At 38.0% G+C, this 17,233-nt stretch overlaps 1 protein-coding gene across 2 annotated transcripts in view; it reads right to left on the bottom strand.

The window, feature by feature from the left end:
* eys (eyes shut homolog (Drosophila)) overlaps window positions 1-17,233 on the bottom strand; it is a 207,487-nt gene that overhangs the window by 52,970 nt on the left and 137,284 nt on the right. For both annotated transcript variants that reach the window (XM_023963743.1, XM_023963742.1), the window contains 2 exons: window positions 9,811-9,981; window positions 2,302-2,452 (listed from right to left, as the gene is read on the bottom strand). In XM_023963743.1, coding sequence (XP_023819511.1) covers window positions 2,302-2,452; window positions 9,811-9,981 — 322 coding nt within the window. The remainder of the gene's footprint in view (window positions 1-2,301; window positions 2,453-9,810; window positions 9,982-17,233) is intronic.

Genomic DNA, 17,233 nt, shown 5'->3' on the forward strand with positions numbered 1-17,233 from the left:
GGCAGCGGCAGGTTGTACTGGCGCTTCTGGTAGCAGCGACAGCTGCTACGGTCTTTTAGAACCTATTACTGCCCATAGACAGCTGCTGTTTTACCCAATGCAGCTGCTGGAATCTGCGACTCTGCTTTGTCGCGGAGACAGTAAAACTCCAAGAGTTTAAGAAAATTCTATTCTGTTAGTGCATGCAAGCTGAGAGTGTGAAATAACACATATTTTTCATTCATTTTTTATTTTTATTTTGGCAGGTTCTTACATCTATAATTATCAACTTCAACTTGTCACCAGTTCTGATTTCACTAAATTAGCTTATCTGTTTTAGTTCCTTCAGTTTATCAACTTTACCTGTAGGATTTCAGCTTGTACACTATTTAACAAAGTACTGTGCTTTTGTATGTCTTTTGTACTAAATAAAAATTATTCAAAATATCTAAACAAGCTTTAAACCAGTTAACGTGAAATGCAAAGATGTCAGCATCTTTTTTGGCGTAATATTGACTGGTGGGATTCTGACAGGCTCATCTGGAGAAAACCCAGAGCCTATAGAAATAATAGGAGAGGAGAAGTTTTGTGAGTGCACAGAAGAAGAGTGCGAGGATGTGGAAGAGCTCTGACGGAAGGAAATTTCAATGTGCAGCAGGGATTCTGAATACTGCGATTCAATTCTGAGGTGAAGCAGAACATATTTTTAAGAGTGAGTGCAGAGTTCTAAGCGGGAACATTTTAATATATAAGCGGAAAAATAAAATACAGTTTACTCACAAAAACAAGTTTTTCTTGTAACCAAAGACGGCAAATTAACCACAGAAAAGGATTAAGCCTAATAGTTTAGAAAAAATAAACAACAACAATATAATACGATCAAGACTAGTGAATCCAACTATTTAAGGCTTAGGTTTGCATTAGAAAAACTCAATTTTAAATAATGGGGCAGAAATATCACATTTGGTAAATAATTCCATTGGAAAGCAAAGTAAGTATCACAAAACTTTGACTGAAGGAAATTAAACAACTATAGCTTAAAACCAATTAAAAAAAAGGAAGTTAACCGCTGGGCAGCTCCTTTTTCACAGTTGGATCTTAACGATGTGAAAGTGTAGTGCGGTCCATCAACAGACACTTTTGGCCATTTAAGAATGCAATAGACACCATTTAGGTTTTTACTTTTGACACATAGACACGCAGTTAACCAAAGTGGTGTGCCTTTATGAAAAATAGGTCCCCACCACAAGAAAATGTTAGGGGGCACATTTAATTAGAGGCTGTGAATTTCCTATCAACTTCTAAAACAGCTGTCTAAACAGTTAAAACTCTGGACACATTTTGGCATCTGCCAGTGTCAGCATTTTGCTAGTTAAGCAGTAATTTAAAATACTACAGCTAAAACTTGGATAATGGAAAGAAATATAGTTTGACTTGCCCACTAAGAGTTTTTAGTCTTTTTGGTAGACATGCTGATAAAAAAATAAAAAACATAAAAAAAATGTGGCACTTTGAAAAAGCATTATTATTTTATTTTATTTTTCAATTCACCCAAAAATTATCACCATTGCACACAATTTTGCTATGAATGTGGATCATTGACCGAGAGCTGGACTCAGTGACCCCTGCCCCTTACATTCCAAACTGCTGGCTCCAAAAAGCCAGAATCCCATAAACTTCTTTAGAGAAATAAACAGCTGATAACATTTTTTAACATGGCTTGCTATTCCTTTATTTTTTTCACTATGCTTTTCTGTAGTGCAGTTATTCAAGTTATAAACATACCAATCAGATGTCTCAATAAAGGTTTTCTTATGGCCAACCTTCAAAATGTTTGATTGACAAGATTACTTTTAGCCTGCCTTCAAGTGGCTTTCCAAAGAGCTTACTCCTGATTGGCAAGAGGGGTCACCATAGAAACATTGATTTAGACTGACTTGGGCCAATCACTGCTTACTGACGACATCTGGATCCAACATGGTGGCATCCATATTGCGAGAAAAGGGCTAAATTTTGTTGGAGCTGGAAGTAAGTCATTTTCTATGGATGACATCTCACTCATTCAGTCTGGTTCCCAAATACAGTCAGTGATCTGCACCTGTTTCAGTTTGGATCTTGTTTGATCTGAGACTCATACCACTTGTAGATTTCTAATACACACACACACACACGCACGCACACACCCACACGCACACACACACACACACACACACAAACAAGCTTCACGAAAGACACAAGGTAAGTAAAAAAAAAAATATATATATACTGTACATCATACACATGTTGGAAAGAGAAAACCACTTTTAAACATAAAATACTTACCGAACGGTGATGGGTGTCCATTGGTTATTGTTGATGGTCTGGGTTGCAGCTACATTCAAAACACGACTGGAACCACAACCAATATTAGCAACCAGGTTTCCATCTTCAAGGAACACATGAAGGAATTGATCTCCAAAGTTCTGCTCCTGGGCTAAAACAGTAGAAGAAGAAGAAAAAAAACATGTTTAGATTTAGGCCTGCTTAAAGAGAGTCAGAAACATGATCAAAGCTTGTGTTCACATGACGCTTTGGGTTTAATGATCATTTTAACTGTGGCAAGAAAAAAACTATGTGAGACACATTGATAACACTATTGTATTGATCTGTCAGTCAAACTGACATGTTTGATTTTTTTTTTTAGTTTTTTGCTAAATGAAGGTTGAGAAAAGTTTCTTTAGGGATATATGTGGGGAACATATGACATGAGCATGGATTTGTTCAACAAGCATTCTTCCAATCCCAAGTTCACTGATGTATCAAAGAGTGCGCACTGGTGCCTTACTTTTTGCACCACGGTCAACCAGAAATACTCAGTGAGGGTTGACTACAGGGTCAGACTGGGGCTGATCAATACCCAGCACATGAACACCTCAGAGAGACCCAGTGTTGGCTAGCAAATGTCATTTCACAGCCAATAGGTGGGCTTCCACAGAAAGCTTGCTCACATCACTGTGACCTCAACAATATTAACACAGATACCAACAGAGCAAGGTTTCTTTAGCCCAAAAGTAACTCCCATCAATTCACTGAACCAGAGCTGAAAAATGTCAAAAGCGGTCTGCTCAGCTAAGTTCATGGGTATCATTTTGAAAATCCTTTTTTATTTGTGTGCAGTAATTCGGTATTAAAACTAGTTAAACACTTTTAAATGTTATCAAAATAGCCTTTAAATTAAAAGGCTAATTATAGCTTTGAAACTTTCCCAAAAAATATATAATTCTACATACAATTTTTAAAAAGATGCCTCTAAAATTTAAATGACTAAACATTTTGGTCTTCACACAAAGCAGTTTCAAAATATTTTTCATTTCAGCAATAATAGTTCCTATTCTATCTCTATTATTAAAGGAAAAGGGATGTTTTAATACTTTAGTATTATTGCATTTTTAATATTAAAATAATATCTCATATTATATATATTTTACATGTGTTGATTAGAACATATTGCAATATTGAGCAGGATGAATTTAGACCTCAGGTCTGGACATTTTCTAGCACAGTAACAGGAATTCCAGTATGTTTTTCCAGATATCAGAACTTACACTTATTCCTTAATTCTGGGAAGAAAAAAAAAAAAAAAATTCTTTGGAACTGTAAAATATGACAAGAGACCACGTACAGCAATTTGGAAAACTTGTACAAAAAATAATTAATTAATAATTAATTTTTTGACAGTAAAATATAAAAGTAAAAAAAAATATATTTAGCCTTCTGTTTTCATAGCTTGCATGACATTGAGATAAAGAAATGTTCTTATAGGAGTAACCTTTTAGATAATTAAAATTCTAACCTTTACATGTTTAGCTGTGTAACTAAAACACAAAAAATGAATTTCATTGTTTTTAACCTAAACAAATCATAGTATTTTTTCAAAATGAAAACTAACAAATTTATTGCCTATGATTGAATAAAAATTAAGATGCTAATTTAGCTTAAAAGTAAAGCTGAGTGATTAACTCTACCATTTCAAAAACAAATATTTAGACCATTTTTTTTCTTCACTGTGTTCTAATGTACTTTTCACAGAATAAAAGTATTTTCCATCCCTCCCTCCGTCCACGTGTGAGGCCAAATTTGTTCAATTTATGGTCTAACTATGAGAAAAGTTGGTATTTTTTCTATGATTCCTGAAATGATTCATGACACTCGAATGTGACATGTTAGCAGATCTTTACATTTTACTTCTATTTTGAGTGTTATCCCTCACACATGAACCTTTAAAAAAAGTACTTTTCTATGAAAAAGGTTTGCCTTGAATTTGGCTGTTCTGCAAAACATGGCAGTGACTGCAGAACAGGAATATATATGTCTTAAACTATATTTTAGACCAAACACCACTTCTTTTGTGTTAGCTGTGAGACAGGATTGCATGTCTAGTTTGGTCATTTTTTCCAGATTACAGTTTATCACTGTCCTGCAGTACATTTTACTACTCCCAGTTTTTGAGCCCCCTGGTAGCGAGACTCTGCAGTGGGAAACCTACGCATTTCTGTGGCATTTATCTTCGCTCACAGACTGCTGAGGTCTTGAATGTTCACAAGTTCAAACACCATTCTTATAGACAGGGAATAATGGTATATGAGAAACATTTAGCAAATGTTCCCATATTCTGCATGAGGTGACAAAAAGTCATCACATGTTAAGATGATCTTCACCCAGGTCCAGAATGTACAGATAAAAACACATTTGTTGGACTGACCATTCTCAGTAAAATGTTACATCATCAAATAAGAGTTGCAAAGTCAGATGTCAGGCATGAATCCAACTGTTATCCTCAAAAACTGTCAAACAAAGCAACCTTAGAAAAATTGACATCCGCTGAAGAAGCCTAAAACCAAAGAGCTCCCGGCAAAGAAAGGAGAAACACTTAGACCTCTGGAAACAGTCACTGAAATCGATCGCTGTTAGTGTCAAAGCTTTTATGTTATAATGTTGATGCTGTGCAGAGGTTTTCTCTCCATGCTCAATGTAACAGATCATCAGTTCATGGGCTAATCAAACTTTGCAACAAAATTATACTTTAAAAATAATGTGTTCTGACCTTAAGCAACTGTGCTGAGCTACATTTTCACACACCCCAAAATATTTTCATTATTGATTTAGACAATAGTTTTACCTCTGTTAAAGTAGAGTGATGCTGTTTTAGAGACATTTATTAACTAAAAAGATGTCATATCACTGATATAAAAATTAAGGATAAGAGGAAGAATAAGAATATGTTTGTGTCGCACAGAGATCTAATCTTTTTACATTTTCTAAGATGACTGATGAATTACTTACTATTTATGATTCATCTTCATATAATATTATATTTATTATGACCTGTCATCTTAGACTGGACCACATGAGAATGCTTTTGTTCTGAGAACAAAAAACATGTTTTGTGGCACAAAAGTTCTAGACATGAAAAAAGGTATCACCAAAAAGCTTGCATCTATGTACGTCTTATATCCTTTGTGCAAAGGAAAAAAGATTGCAGTTACCCACTTTTTAAGCTAAATTCTAGTGTTCTAAAAAAAGGGAAAAAGTTGTGAAAAAAGTTAAAAACTTTCATTTCTACGCACTCACCCACATGCTGAGTTCAAGATAGGCTGGTCTCTGTAAGTACAGCTCTGAAGAATTTTGTTGAAAATAGCAAAAATCTTCTAATCTGATTTAAAAAAAAAAAAAAAAAACTTCAAAAAACTTTCAAAACATGGTTCCATACTCTGCTCAGACCACTTTTCTGCATCTTCCTTCACACACTCAGCTTACTAATGTTCTCCAGCAAATTTGAAATTCAGCCTTGTTTTGAAACATGAAAAAAAAGATGTCATCATCCCTTCAGTGCACTCTATGCCTTCTCCTTTTCTCTTATAAGGGATAAAAAAATGAAATACAACTTTATATATTTGAAACTAAGCATTTACTACACTTTAATCATGTTTGTGTTGAATTTTCTACAGATTTGCAATTTCAATAATTTAATAGATTAATTTCTAAGTGAAAAAGGAAGGCATGTTGTTAGCTTTCATTGGAGCTACTGAAGAGCCTCACGATAGCAAATTAGATCCTATACCAGAAAAGATTTTTTGTTCTGTCCTAAAACTGAGCTGACAAATAGGAACTGAGTCTGTTGTTAAAATTTAAGTTTTATTATAAACTAATTTTACAAACTGGGTGTATATCTGTGTAAAAAAAAAAAAAGAGTACTTCTCTGTAGATTCAATGTACAATTTCATAACAAACATTGTTTTTAAACTACTGCTCTTTCCTCCCCCTCATATTCATGTTTCAGATTTAAAGTAGAAAAAAATCATTCAATTATAACTTTGACAAATCTTTCTTTTCCTGTTTTTAGTGTTCTAAAAAGGAAAGAACATACGTTTTGACCCAGAAAAATACTCCAACTCTGAAGCAGATTTTAGACGTAACAAAGCATTGCAAATAATATGGAGGTCGCGCCTCCAGAGTCCTAAACAGAATAAAATAGGCGTAAAGGTAGATAAATGGGCATAATCATTCACATTATTTTAAAAATAAAATTCAAGCAGAGCCTGTTAAGATCACATAAACACAGCTGCAAAGACAACAAAAGTCACACCGATTTCCCTTCCAACAACAGTCTATTCTGTTCTCTTGCAGCAGTTGCTTCTAGACAGAACTATAATTCACTGGTTAAAAAATATTACAGATGCCAATGTTGCCCTATCTTTTATTTAGCTGTTTTTCTTCCATATGAATAATACTTCATGCTCTCCCCACGGCCCTGTTACAGCGAGTGGAACCTAACGGAGCGTTCGTCCTTTTGTCGGAGCCTGTCACTTGCTCCCCCCCCCCCAGCTCCCTCCTTCTCTTTATCTGCCTCTGTCTCAGCCCTCTTCGCATCCCTCCTCTCAAGCTGACAATTGAAGTCAGGAGGGAAAGACACGGGTTTCCTTCAGGGAGAGGTGTGAAAGGGGGAGCGGAAAATAAGTTGCAGGTCTTTCGAAGAGATTCTCCGCATCTCAATGCGCATCTTTAGGTTTTCTTCAGATTAACTTTGTCTGTTTGATCTCAGGAGTTTTCTTTTTCAGTTCCCATCCCCTGATGTGAAAAAAATATAGTTGGTGAGCTTTAAGCCAGTAAGAATTACTAGATAAAAGGCATGGTGCTGGTTATATGCTTTCTGAACAGTCATCTCTTTTAATGACAAAGCTTAGATGTTCCACATTCCAGAAAGATGGAGAATATCCCAAATTTAGAGGAGCCCACTGCCAATTTTGACAGCTTTTTAATTGAAAGGAATGTCCTTGACTTGTGGGAAAGCCGGATTCGAATCAAGATAACCTGATAAAGCGATCAATTGTTCGAATTATCTTTAGTTGAGGCTTAAGAAATGTTGTAGCTTAAGACCAGCACAGCTTAAGGACTGAAGGCTATGAATTTATGATGGAGCGGAGGTAAAACAATTCCAGTAAGAAATACTGAAGCTAACTTACTACTAACATTCAAGGACTTAGATGCTTCCAGGTGTTTCTTCACATGAGCACAAGTAAACATGACAGAGGCAGAACAGAGAAAAAACTTCTGTTTTCCAGTGAGAGTATAACTGTAGTTGTCTTTAGAAAAACAGAAATTATAGCAATCAGGAGCAGACCAAAAAAAATGACGTTAGAAAAATACTGAAGGCGTGACGTAGAACCCACAACAGCAAGACACTAGCTCACTGCTCTGATGGATCTGCTTGCAGACACATAGATCCATGTCTTTGTTTTCCTCGTCTAAGCTGACATCTGTCTCAAAAGTCTACAGCATTTTTGTTGCACGACTAATGTTAGGATGGAGGCTGTAAACTAGCGGGAGAGAGTATAAACAAAGGAATGATGGTAAGTTTGGCAAGCTTAATCTGTGCCAACACTCCCACCCACAACTCAGAGGAAAAATTCTGATGAAATACTGCCACTCTACAGAAACTAGGTCCTAGAAAATGAAAAACTTTGGCTAAAAACGGCATAATCATAATTAAAAGATCACGGGGAACGCTTTTAAAATAGATCCAAAGATAATCACAGTCAAAACGTTAAGTCTCTGCAATATAGATTATCTACACTTTTTAAAGGTCAACCTTCTGAATTTATAATAAAAAATGTGCAAACAACTATTATAGTAACAAATATGGTCAAGCTTCTGACGTAGAAACACGTTAATGTATTGCTCAAAGCAGACAAAGAATATTTATTTGGTCCTTAAAAGCACATGAGAGAGTTTGTGGACAATGTGATACAAAGATGATCTGGGCCAATCGGGTAAGATGAATGCTATGAAGCGTGTCTCTGGATGGTGTGAAATAAATCACCTCTGATCGCCACACAATGCATTTCTGTTGCACCTTAGTTGGACCTGACCGCTGTAACACAGGAGATGCCTTAGAGAATGTGAGAAGTTTTTAGAGCGCGGAGCAGTGGTTCAGCGAGATGCACGCTTGAATGTTTTTGGAGTCATTGCTCAAGGCATGCATGCAATGACTTCACCCCTAAACCGACTGGTAATTAATATCTGGAAATTTATTTTTAAACAGTTTGTGCGTAAAGTAAAACTTAAATTAAAGGAGCAGTGTTCTTCTATTTCCTCTTTGTTCAGAAATGCACATCACAAATCCAGCAGTTTTTATCCGTCCAAGACAATGCTCTATTGTTAAAAGGCTCTACTCAGGGACAGTCAGGCCTACCTATCCCAATCTTCTGTAGCAAAAGGGAGTGTGTGTTTCTGTGTGTAGATGTGGGAACAAAAGAGCTGGCAAGAGGCACACACACAATGGAGAGCTCACAGTTGATATAAAAGGTGAGGCCAATCTTGCCTCTGCATGTGACTGATCATCTCTGGAGGATTCTTTTGTTTGCTTCAAGCTTGTAGCTCAATCACGAAACATCACAGAAGCCTCCCAGTTGTCCACAAAAGATAAGACTATCAGAAGTTCCTTAGCAGATTATTATGTTCTCCATTTCTGACGCAATCAGTCCTCATTATGTGAGTACTATCTCGATCTTTTTAACAGTTAAACTTATGTGCAAGACATTAATTCGACGCACAGTGTTAATTTTTTGGATCTCAAAATTAAATGACAACAAACTGAATGAGAGAGAAATGTCTCTGAACTGGGAATCTGTGAAACATTCAGCATTTCTTAAAGCCAACAAAACAAACTTTGTTTTGAATATCACAGTTACAAGACGAAAGAGAATACAAACCATAGTGTTGAAAATAAAAAATAATAAAACTATGAACCGGGATGAAAAAGATTCCAGATGGATAAGAACTATTCATTTCAAACCAATTTCTTTAAGTTGGTGGTGCCATAGCAAACCAAAAAGCTTTAAGACCTTTGGGAAATGGTTGTGTATAAAAGATTTTCTTAGAAAAATGGCTGAATATCTTAAAATGATTCTTGCATGGTGCAGTGCTTAGACAATAGTCACATGTAGAAAAAATAAGATTAGATTGTATAACTTCAAAAAGGCATCCCAGCATGGTTCAAACAATTCAAAGGCTCCAGCCTAGATGCATTTTGTTCTCCCCACATGTTCCCAATATTTCCAGTTTTTGTAATTTATAGAAAACCCGTCTAACAAATGCTGACTGAGTTTTTGTTTTGCAAAATATACAAAATAAATAAATGCTTTTACAAGACACTTACAAAAGACATATGAAATGCAAAAATATGTGAAAAATAATTCAGGAATTCATTGTGTGAGTGGGATATGAATATGTATTTTAGCCTGGTTAGAATTTTAAATTTTTCCTTTAAGAAAAAAGAAACAGGCTACTTACTGAAGAGGATGGTGCCTTGAGTAGATTTTGTTTTCACTGTCAAATAGAGGGTTGTATCCTTTACTGCGGAGGCGTGATTACTGCTGTCACCAGAAGGCAGGAGAAGGAATGCAAGAGGCTGAAGCTCTAAGTATGATGTGCCATCGAATGAGGGTATATACACAGTCGAATCTGCAGAAAAAGGATTACAGAAAGGTTCGGAATGCATTTGCACGAAGGAACAAAGCATTTGTGGAGCAAAATAAGTCATAAAAGAAGTATCTTATCCAGTATTGAACATCAAGTATTTGTAAGAAAATGTTTATTGTAATTTTAGTGCCCCATTCCCCAAATTAGGACCCAGCTTTGTCTTTACTCTCTCTAAAAATTGTTTTATCTTATTTTGAACTAAAATTGCCCCAGAGAAAATTCAGTCCGAGATGCTCCACTGACTAAAAAAGTTTACACGTGGAACGAAATATGTTACTCAATTCAGTAAAATTTGATTTATGCTCCAACATTTATGTGTTGATAGACAAACTTTAACCCATAAATGTCCAAGGAGCATCTGAAATAGTTAATATCACTGCTAGGTAATACACTGAAACACTTGCTAAAACAAACAAAAACAAAAGTGTGGTTTGTTAAAATGTCATAGGTGCTCACATCTGCAATATTGTATAGCCCTATCAATAACCTCTCAAAGCAGGAAGCACTGATATCTTGGTACTTTGGGATGGTGAACAGTGAATTTAGATTATTCTGCAAAAAATGTCAGATGCTATTAGGGATTCTTGGGCATGACTCTCTTGAAAAATTAAATTTTATCGGAACAGACTTCCTGGTAAAATAAAAGTGAAACATATAAATCAAATGTAAATGATATGAATACATATCCAACAATTGATCAGGCACTGGGAGAAAAAGCAGTATTGGTTAGGGATGTAAAAGATGGATACTTTTACATCTATTGTGGATAATTTTACTCCTACATAGTTGATCAACAGCAGCATTGGTTGAAAACCAATTATGTTGGTAAAAAAGTATAAAATTCATAAAGAAGTAAAAAATTGGTTTCTAGCAAGCTTAGTCAGTTTTTTTTTCCTGTTTTGCTCACTACTGTCTTTGCATTTTTTTTCTACAGGTGATGTAAGCAAAGAGACATCCAATCACAAGCTTGCAAGTCAGATCAATTGCAATTGGCTGAAGGTGAACTACAGTGTGTTGTGTGCACTCAACATACCTTTTTGTTTAATCACAGCACTTTTTGTTTGTTAAAAAGATTTTTTATAAAATATTTTAGAAACCAAATGAAGAATAAATTTCTAGATTGTATCCATTTAGGTTAAAGAATTAGACTGCATTGTATCGTCGCAAACTATCGATTTGTTGACCTTGTAATGGAAATGTGTATCTTTTCATATGAAAGGAAAAGATGCACACCCTTACATGCCAACTAAAAATATCCCTGCCGCTGCTAAAGAAGCTAAAAAGAATGGAAAATGGTATCACCTGCTGCAAACTAACAATGAATCAATCTCTAAGGAGTTGATGCGTTGGCACACAAAGCCACACGCTTTCTTTAAATTGTTTGACTAAACAAGGAAAATGTTGAAAAGGGAATGAAAGACAATATCCCAGATTTCGTCTACATATATCTTCTTGCAAAGAATAAAACTTAAAGCAAAGAACTGCTTTGAAGATCTGATTAACACACATTTTTACTTGTGCACCAAAGAAAACAACGTTAGATATTATATAAAATATTTTATTGTGTTCAATATTTATTGAAGACATTTATTTCTGATATTCTTACAAGACCCTTTTTGCAACCAAAAACTAAAAAGGAAGAAGCTTCAGAAAAGCAGATTTTATGGCTTCAGTGTTGTTTTGTATCATATTTCATAGGTGTTCATAGTAAAGTGGTCTGCCAGTGTATTGCTAAATCAAGAATGGCATGTACAGTAAAACAATGCCCTGAAGTGCTTTTGTCAGTAAAGGGAACAGTAGAAATTGGCTGGTCTATGCATCTGCAGCACAGATAGTTTGTCTGTGAGCAGACTCAGCAGTTCCTTGTCAGAGCTGTGCAAGAGTGTCATTTCCCACTGGATGACAAAGCGCTATGACTTTAAGGAAAGGTGGAGAAGGTACAAGCTCAGGTCATCAACTCCACAAGCAAGTGATAATCTGTTGGCCTTTTACACAAAGGACACAGTGCACCGAGTGGTTAGCTTGCTGCTCTGGTCCATGACAGTTACTTTGAAGCAGGCACCAACTCTGGGGAGTTTGCCTAAAACATTCTGCTCTAACAAAAACTGCATATGGTTTCCAGCTAAAGCTTTAGTCACAACCGCCCTTATAGCTAGATAGTCTGTGGGCAGATATTGGGCAAACCTGTATGAGGAACGCAGGAGGTCCACACAAATATCAAGGTCATAGAACACTGGGTGGGCCCGTCTAGTGGTCACTGAAGTGACTGAAGTGGTCTGCAAAGTCCTCACACAATTAGGCGGAGACTGGCATTGTGTTTTTGTTCACATTTGAGTTGATCAAGGACTCAATTGTGGTGAAGAGGACTCTGGGGTTATTCTTATTTACAGAAATGATATTCGCAAAATATGAATTTCTGGTCTGTTTTACTGTTTGATTATATAGTTTTAGTTGGTTTTGGTATAATTGATAGTTTATTTCAAGTTTGTGTTTTCTCCAAAGTCTTTTGGCAACGTCTCTTCAATTGTTTAATTTCCTCAGTTCTCCAAGGGGGTGTGGGTTTGATATTTATCTTTTTAGATTTAAGTGGAGCAACCGAGTCGAGACAGGATTTAATTTACTGTTAAAACTTTCAACAAGTAGATCACAGGGTGCCGGGAAGACAGGTGGCAAGTTGGAGCGAAGAGATGTAATACATTTTTCGACCACTTCAGGATCGAGAGAGTTTTGAACGGAGTAGCCCGTAGTTATGCACGTTTACATAGACTTTTCATTGGAAGTAGTCTGAACGCGCGTTTCCGAGGCCCATGTGAACGTAGCACTACAGGCAGGTCACAACACATCCTACATTCCATTTTTATGATTAAGCCACAAGGGAACTGCAAGACACACCTGTGCTCCATTTGAGATGCAGACACTCCTGTCTACGACCCCCCAGGCACTCGGACAACCCAAAAACCTGCAGCATCCATAGGAGTCAATACCCATACGGGTGCATGTGACTAAGGCTTTAACAACCTTAAGAAACACACTTTAACTCTTGTTAAAGTAAAATATGTCCAACACAAGAGGCCCTCAGCTCTCATCTGTCTGCCCAGCTGTTGGACAGGACAAGTTAAAAAAATAAACAATAATGCTTGCTTGGACATCACTGCAAGCAAGCAGCAGATGTCCTCCTGGCACCCTACCCGCCAATTTTAACCGCACCTTAGACATTTAGGGCCCCTTGGTGTGGAGGGTGAGGGGACATCACTGTGAGTAATCAGGAGATGTCCCCTTAGTGCCCTACTCGCCAATTTTAACTGCACCCCCCTTAGTACACACACCCCTCCCCCTTCAATATATACATTCAAACATAAACACACACACATGCACACAAACACCCTCTCAAACACCCATACACGCACACACATTTTACAAGGAAGGTGGGACCTGGGTCCATCTGTCCCCTACCCCTTCCCTGGTGGGGGGTGCGGGCCCCTTGGCGATGGCGGCCGTGTCCCTTGGGTGCCGGCTCCCTGGGCCCGGCGGTGCTCTCTCCGCACGGTGGGGGGGTTCATATTACACCTGAGCCGGGGGTGTTCGTGTCCCTGGGGGGTGGGTCCTGGTCCTTGCCCCTGGGCCCCGCCAAACTTCCAACATGGCCGAGCCTGGTCGGGCCATATTTATAACATCCCTTGTGGGCCGCCCTTTTTTCCCCGGGGTTCCCCCCTCCTGGGCGGGGGCGGCGGGCCCCTGCCTTGCTCCTACCTGGACCAACCGTGGGCCGGGTGGGTGGCTGCCTGGAATGCGGAGCGGGTCTCCCTTGGGGGGTCCTGGCTCGTACCTGGGGTCGGGGCGGGGGGATGCCCGGAACTCCTGGGTGGTGTTGGGGTGCTCGTCTGGGGCTGTGGGCGTCCCTCTCCGGTGGGGCCCTGCGTTGGGCTCTTCCGGCGCGGCGGGGGGCTGCTTTCCTGGCTGGGCTGGGGCGGCGCTCTCTTTCCCTCTGCGCCTCCCTGCTCTCTGGCTCTGGGGGCCTCGCGGCGGTCCTGCTGGCCCTGGCCTGGGTGGCGGGCTTGGTCGCCCGGGGGGCGGTTGTTCCCTGCCTGTTCCCGTGTGGCGTTGGGGGAATTCCGGCTGCCGCTGCTGCTGCGGCGGGGGTATGGGTGTGGGGGTGGCTGGGCGCTCCTCCTCCTTCTTTTCACATTCCACCATCCATTTTAGAAGAACATAAACACTCACCTGAGCACAGGTGTTAGCTCACCTTTGCACTAATAGTTTGCATGATTGAATGAATGAAAGATTTCACACTAGTTGGTTTAAAGGCATAGGTATGCGTTCGTGAACACTATCTGTTTTGTGTGCATGTTGACATGTGGAAATTTTTGCGGCTAGCAGGTGTGTTGATAATATTTGAGTGTGTGTGAACAGGCCCCGCCCTTTTTGTACTACATTTGAACCGTACCGTAACGATAAACAACCAGTAAACCTGTCTGCTCTATGCTGCTTCATGGTCTTACCCCCCTTCCCCTCCTATTATCACCCTCCTACCCCCCCCTCTCTCTAACGTCCCCCTTCTCTCTTCTTCCCCTCTTTCCTTTTCCGTCCGGTCCAACACCAAAGATTTTCAAACATGATTGAAATTAATAAAGTTTGGCCTCAATTACAAAAGGGGTTTATTCAGACATACCTTTGGTTTGTCTGAAGATGAATAACCCCTCTTGTTAAAATAAAATATGTCCAACACAAGAGGCCCTCAGCTCTCATCTGTTTGCCTAGCTGTTGGACAGGACAAGTTAAAAAAAAAAAAAATAAAAAAAATAAAAAAAAAAAATAAATAAATAAATAAATAAATAAATAAATAAATAAAAAAAAATAAAAAAATAAAAAAACTTAAAAAACACAATTTAAATCAGCAAGTTTCATAAGACACTTTCTAGTCTGGTCAATTAAAAAAAAGAAAAACTGTGACACAACACACTGTATCTTTTTAGTCTATACATATATTCAATATTTGTCTATTATCTTAAAATATCAGTTTTTATATCAGAGCAAACACACAGTTCTTCCCACGGTGTGTTGCATTATTTGAAGTGTCGTGATGGGTTAGAGTTAGGGATAGACAAAGAATGAGTTACTCGATCGAAACTATATTTTTTGTAATATCAATTTATTTTAGAAATCGGGTATTCAAAACAAGCATTCAAAATAAATGTGCGGTGAAATCCAGCTTGACAGCAGCAGAGAGAAGCTCTGGCTGCAGAAAGGTCTATGAAATGTGGATCCTTTTTTCAAGGTCTGTGCTGCAAGTGTAAAAGAGGCCTACGTCAGAAGCTAAAGTAAAAACAATATGAGCTTTCTTTATTTGCTTTTGGACTGCCAGATGTGCCAGTCAGACATGACTCATGGATAGTTCATGCAGCGTTTGAGGGTTTATTTATGGAAACTAGAAACATCAAATGCAAGAATGAATGCTTCTTTGTCATCTTACAGTGAAAGTATATAGCATAAAGTAATAGCCAAATATAGAATACATTAGTTTCTGTGTTAGTATTTTGTTCAAGGATTTTAGTTTATTATCAGTTCTATGGAGGAAAGAAATCCCATAGTATTCCCAATCAGTTTGAGAGTATTTATTCTTAAGGATTCTCTCTCAAAACTCTGCAGTCACACTAAAAAAAAGTCCCTGGCTACAAACAGATATAGTCAGCCCCTCCTCAAAACAGATTCTTTGTGCTCAGACTTGCTGTTGTGCTTACAGCTTAATGCCAGTCAAAACTCCTCCCATTTTAAACTTCATCTGCAGGCTTTGAAAGGTTCTCATGATATTCTCTTTTCCATTTTGGATAATTGCAGTCTGTATGAGCCCGTCTGATGTGATGCTGACAAATCTGTCTCACACATGAAGATGTTTACCTGAGGGTGTTTCTGTATAGCTGTTGTCAGCCAATAAAATGTGAAAGTTTAGTTTTTCTATTAAAGAAAAAATCTGTATATGTAATTCTGTTACTAAACACTTGCATTTAGGAAATGTAGAAATACTGGCAGGTAAGATTTTGCAGCACATTCAAGATCAATGACCAAAGTGCTGACTAAAGTGGAATAGAAGGATAAATAAAACTGTATAGCAATAAACAGCAAGATTTATGACACATCCAGAGACATTTTCAGCGTTTGCTCCAACCTTAAGTTGATATAGCCACATGCTTTTTTCAAAGCATCATTTGTCTTTCCTGTGTACCATCTCTCTACTGTGTTAGCTTTTTGTCTTTGGGGTTTGTATTTTTTAACTGTGACATGCAATTCTTATCACAACTATGCTCTTCAACCAAAGAGTCACGGCAATAAACTCTACATTTAAGCATAGAATGAGCCTCCATAAAACACTGCTATGTTACAAAATAGCTTTCTGTGATCGCTTTAAGACATAAATGAGAAATCTGTGCCATTAAGTTCATCAGATAAGCACCAGGCTGATGTGTCCTACTGTCAAAGATCTACATAGAACTACTGAACAGGTGTTTTCCCTAGAAGTCAACAACTAAAAAAATAAATAAAAACATAGGAGAGAAGCTACATTTGTTATTTTAAGAACTAATGCAGATACAGTATCTAAAAAAAAGCCACTGCAAGAAGGCACTGGTTCAACAAAAAGGGCTGCAGCAGACTCTACGTCCTAAGGAAGTTGAGGTCCTTTAATGTGTGCAGCAAGATGCTGGAGATCTTCTACCAGTCTGTGGTGGCCAGCACCTTGTTCTCCTTTGTGGTCTGCTGGGAAAGCAGAATTGCAGTCAGTGACCCTAACAGACTGAACAAGATGATCAGAAAGGCGGGTTCTGTCATTGGCTGCAAACTGGAAATGCTTGAAGCAGTGATGGAGAGGAGGTCACTGAGCAAGATCTTGTGCATAATGGACAACCCAGAGCATCCTTTCTACCCTGTTCTGGATAAACAGCGGAGCTCCTTCTCTAGGAGGCTCAGACAGCTCCGCTCAAAAAATGTCCAACACAATTCAACTCTACAATAACTCACAGTGTAGTAGATGGCTTTAGCACATTTTTACTTGTTTACCTGTTTGTAAATAGTCTTTAAATTATACCTCATTATTTGTCTACATTTCTGCAAAAAAAAAAAAATTACATTATTGTTTTTTATATTATTCTATATTCTCTTATGTTTCCTGCGATGAAAATGCACAAATTTCCCATGTGTGGGATCATTAAAGTACTTCTGATTCTGATTCTAATAGCAAAGA

This window comes from Oryzias latipes, chromosome 15 (genome assembly GCF_002234675.1).
Source record: "Oryzias latipes chromosome 15, ASM223467v1".
In the NCBI taxonomy this organism is placed as follows: Eukaryota; Metazoa; Chordata; class Actinopteri; order Beloniformes; family Adrianichthyidae; genus Oryzias; species Oryzias latipes.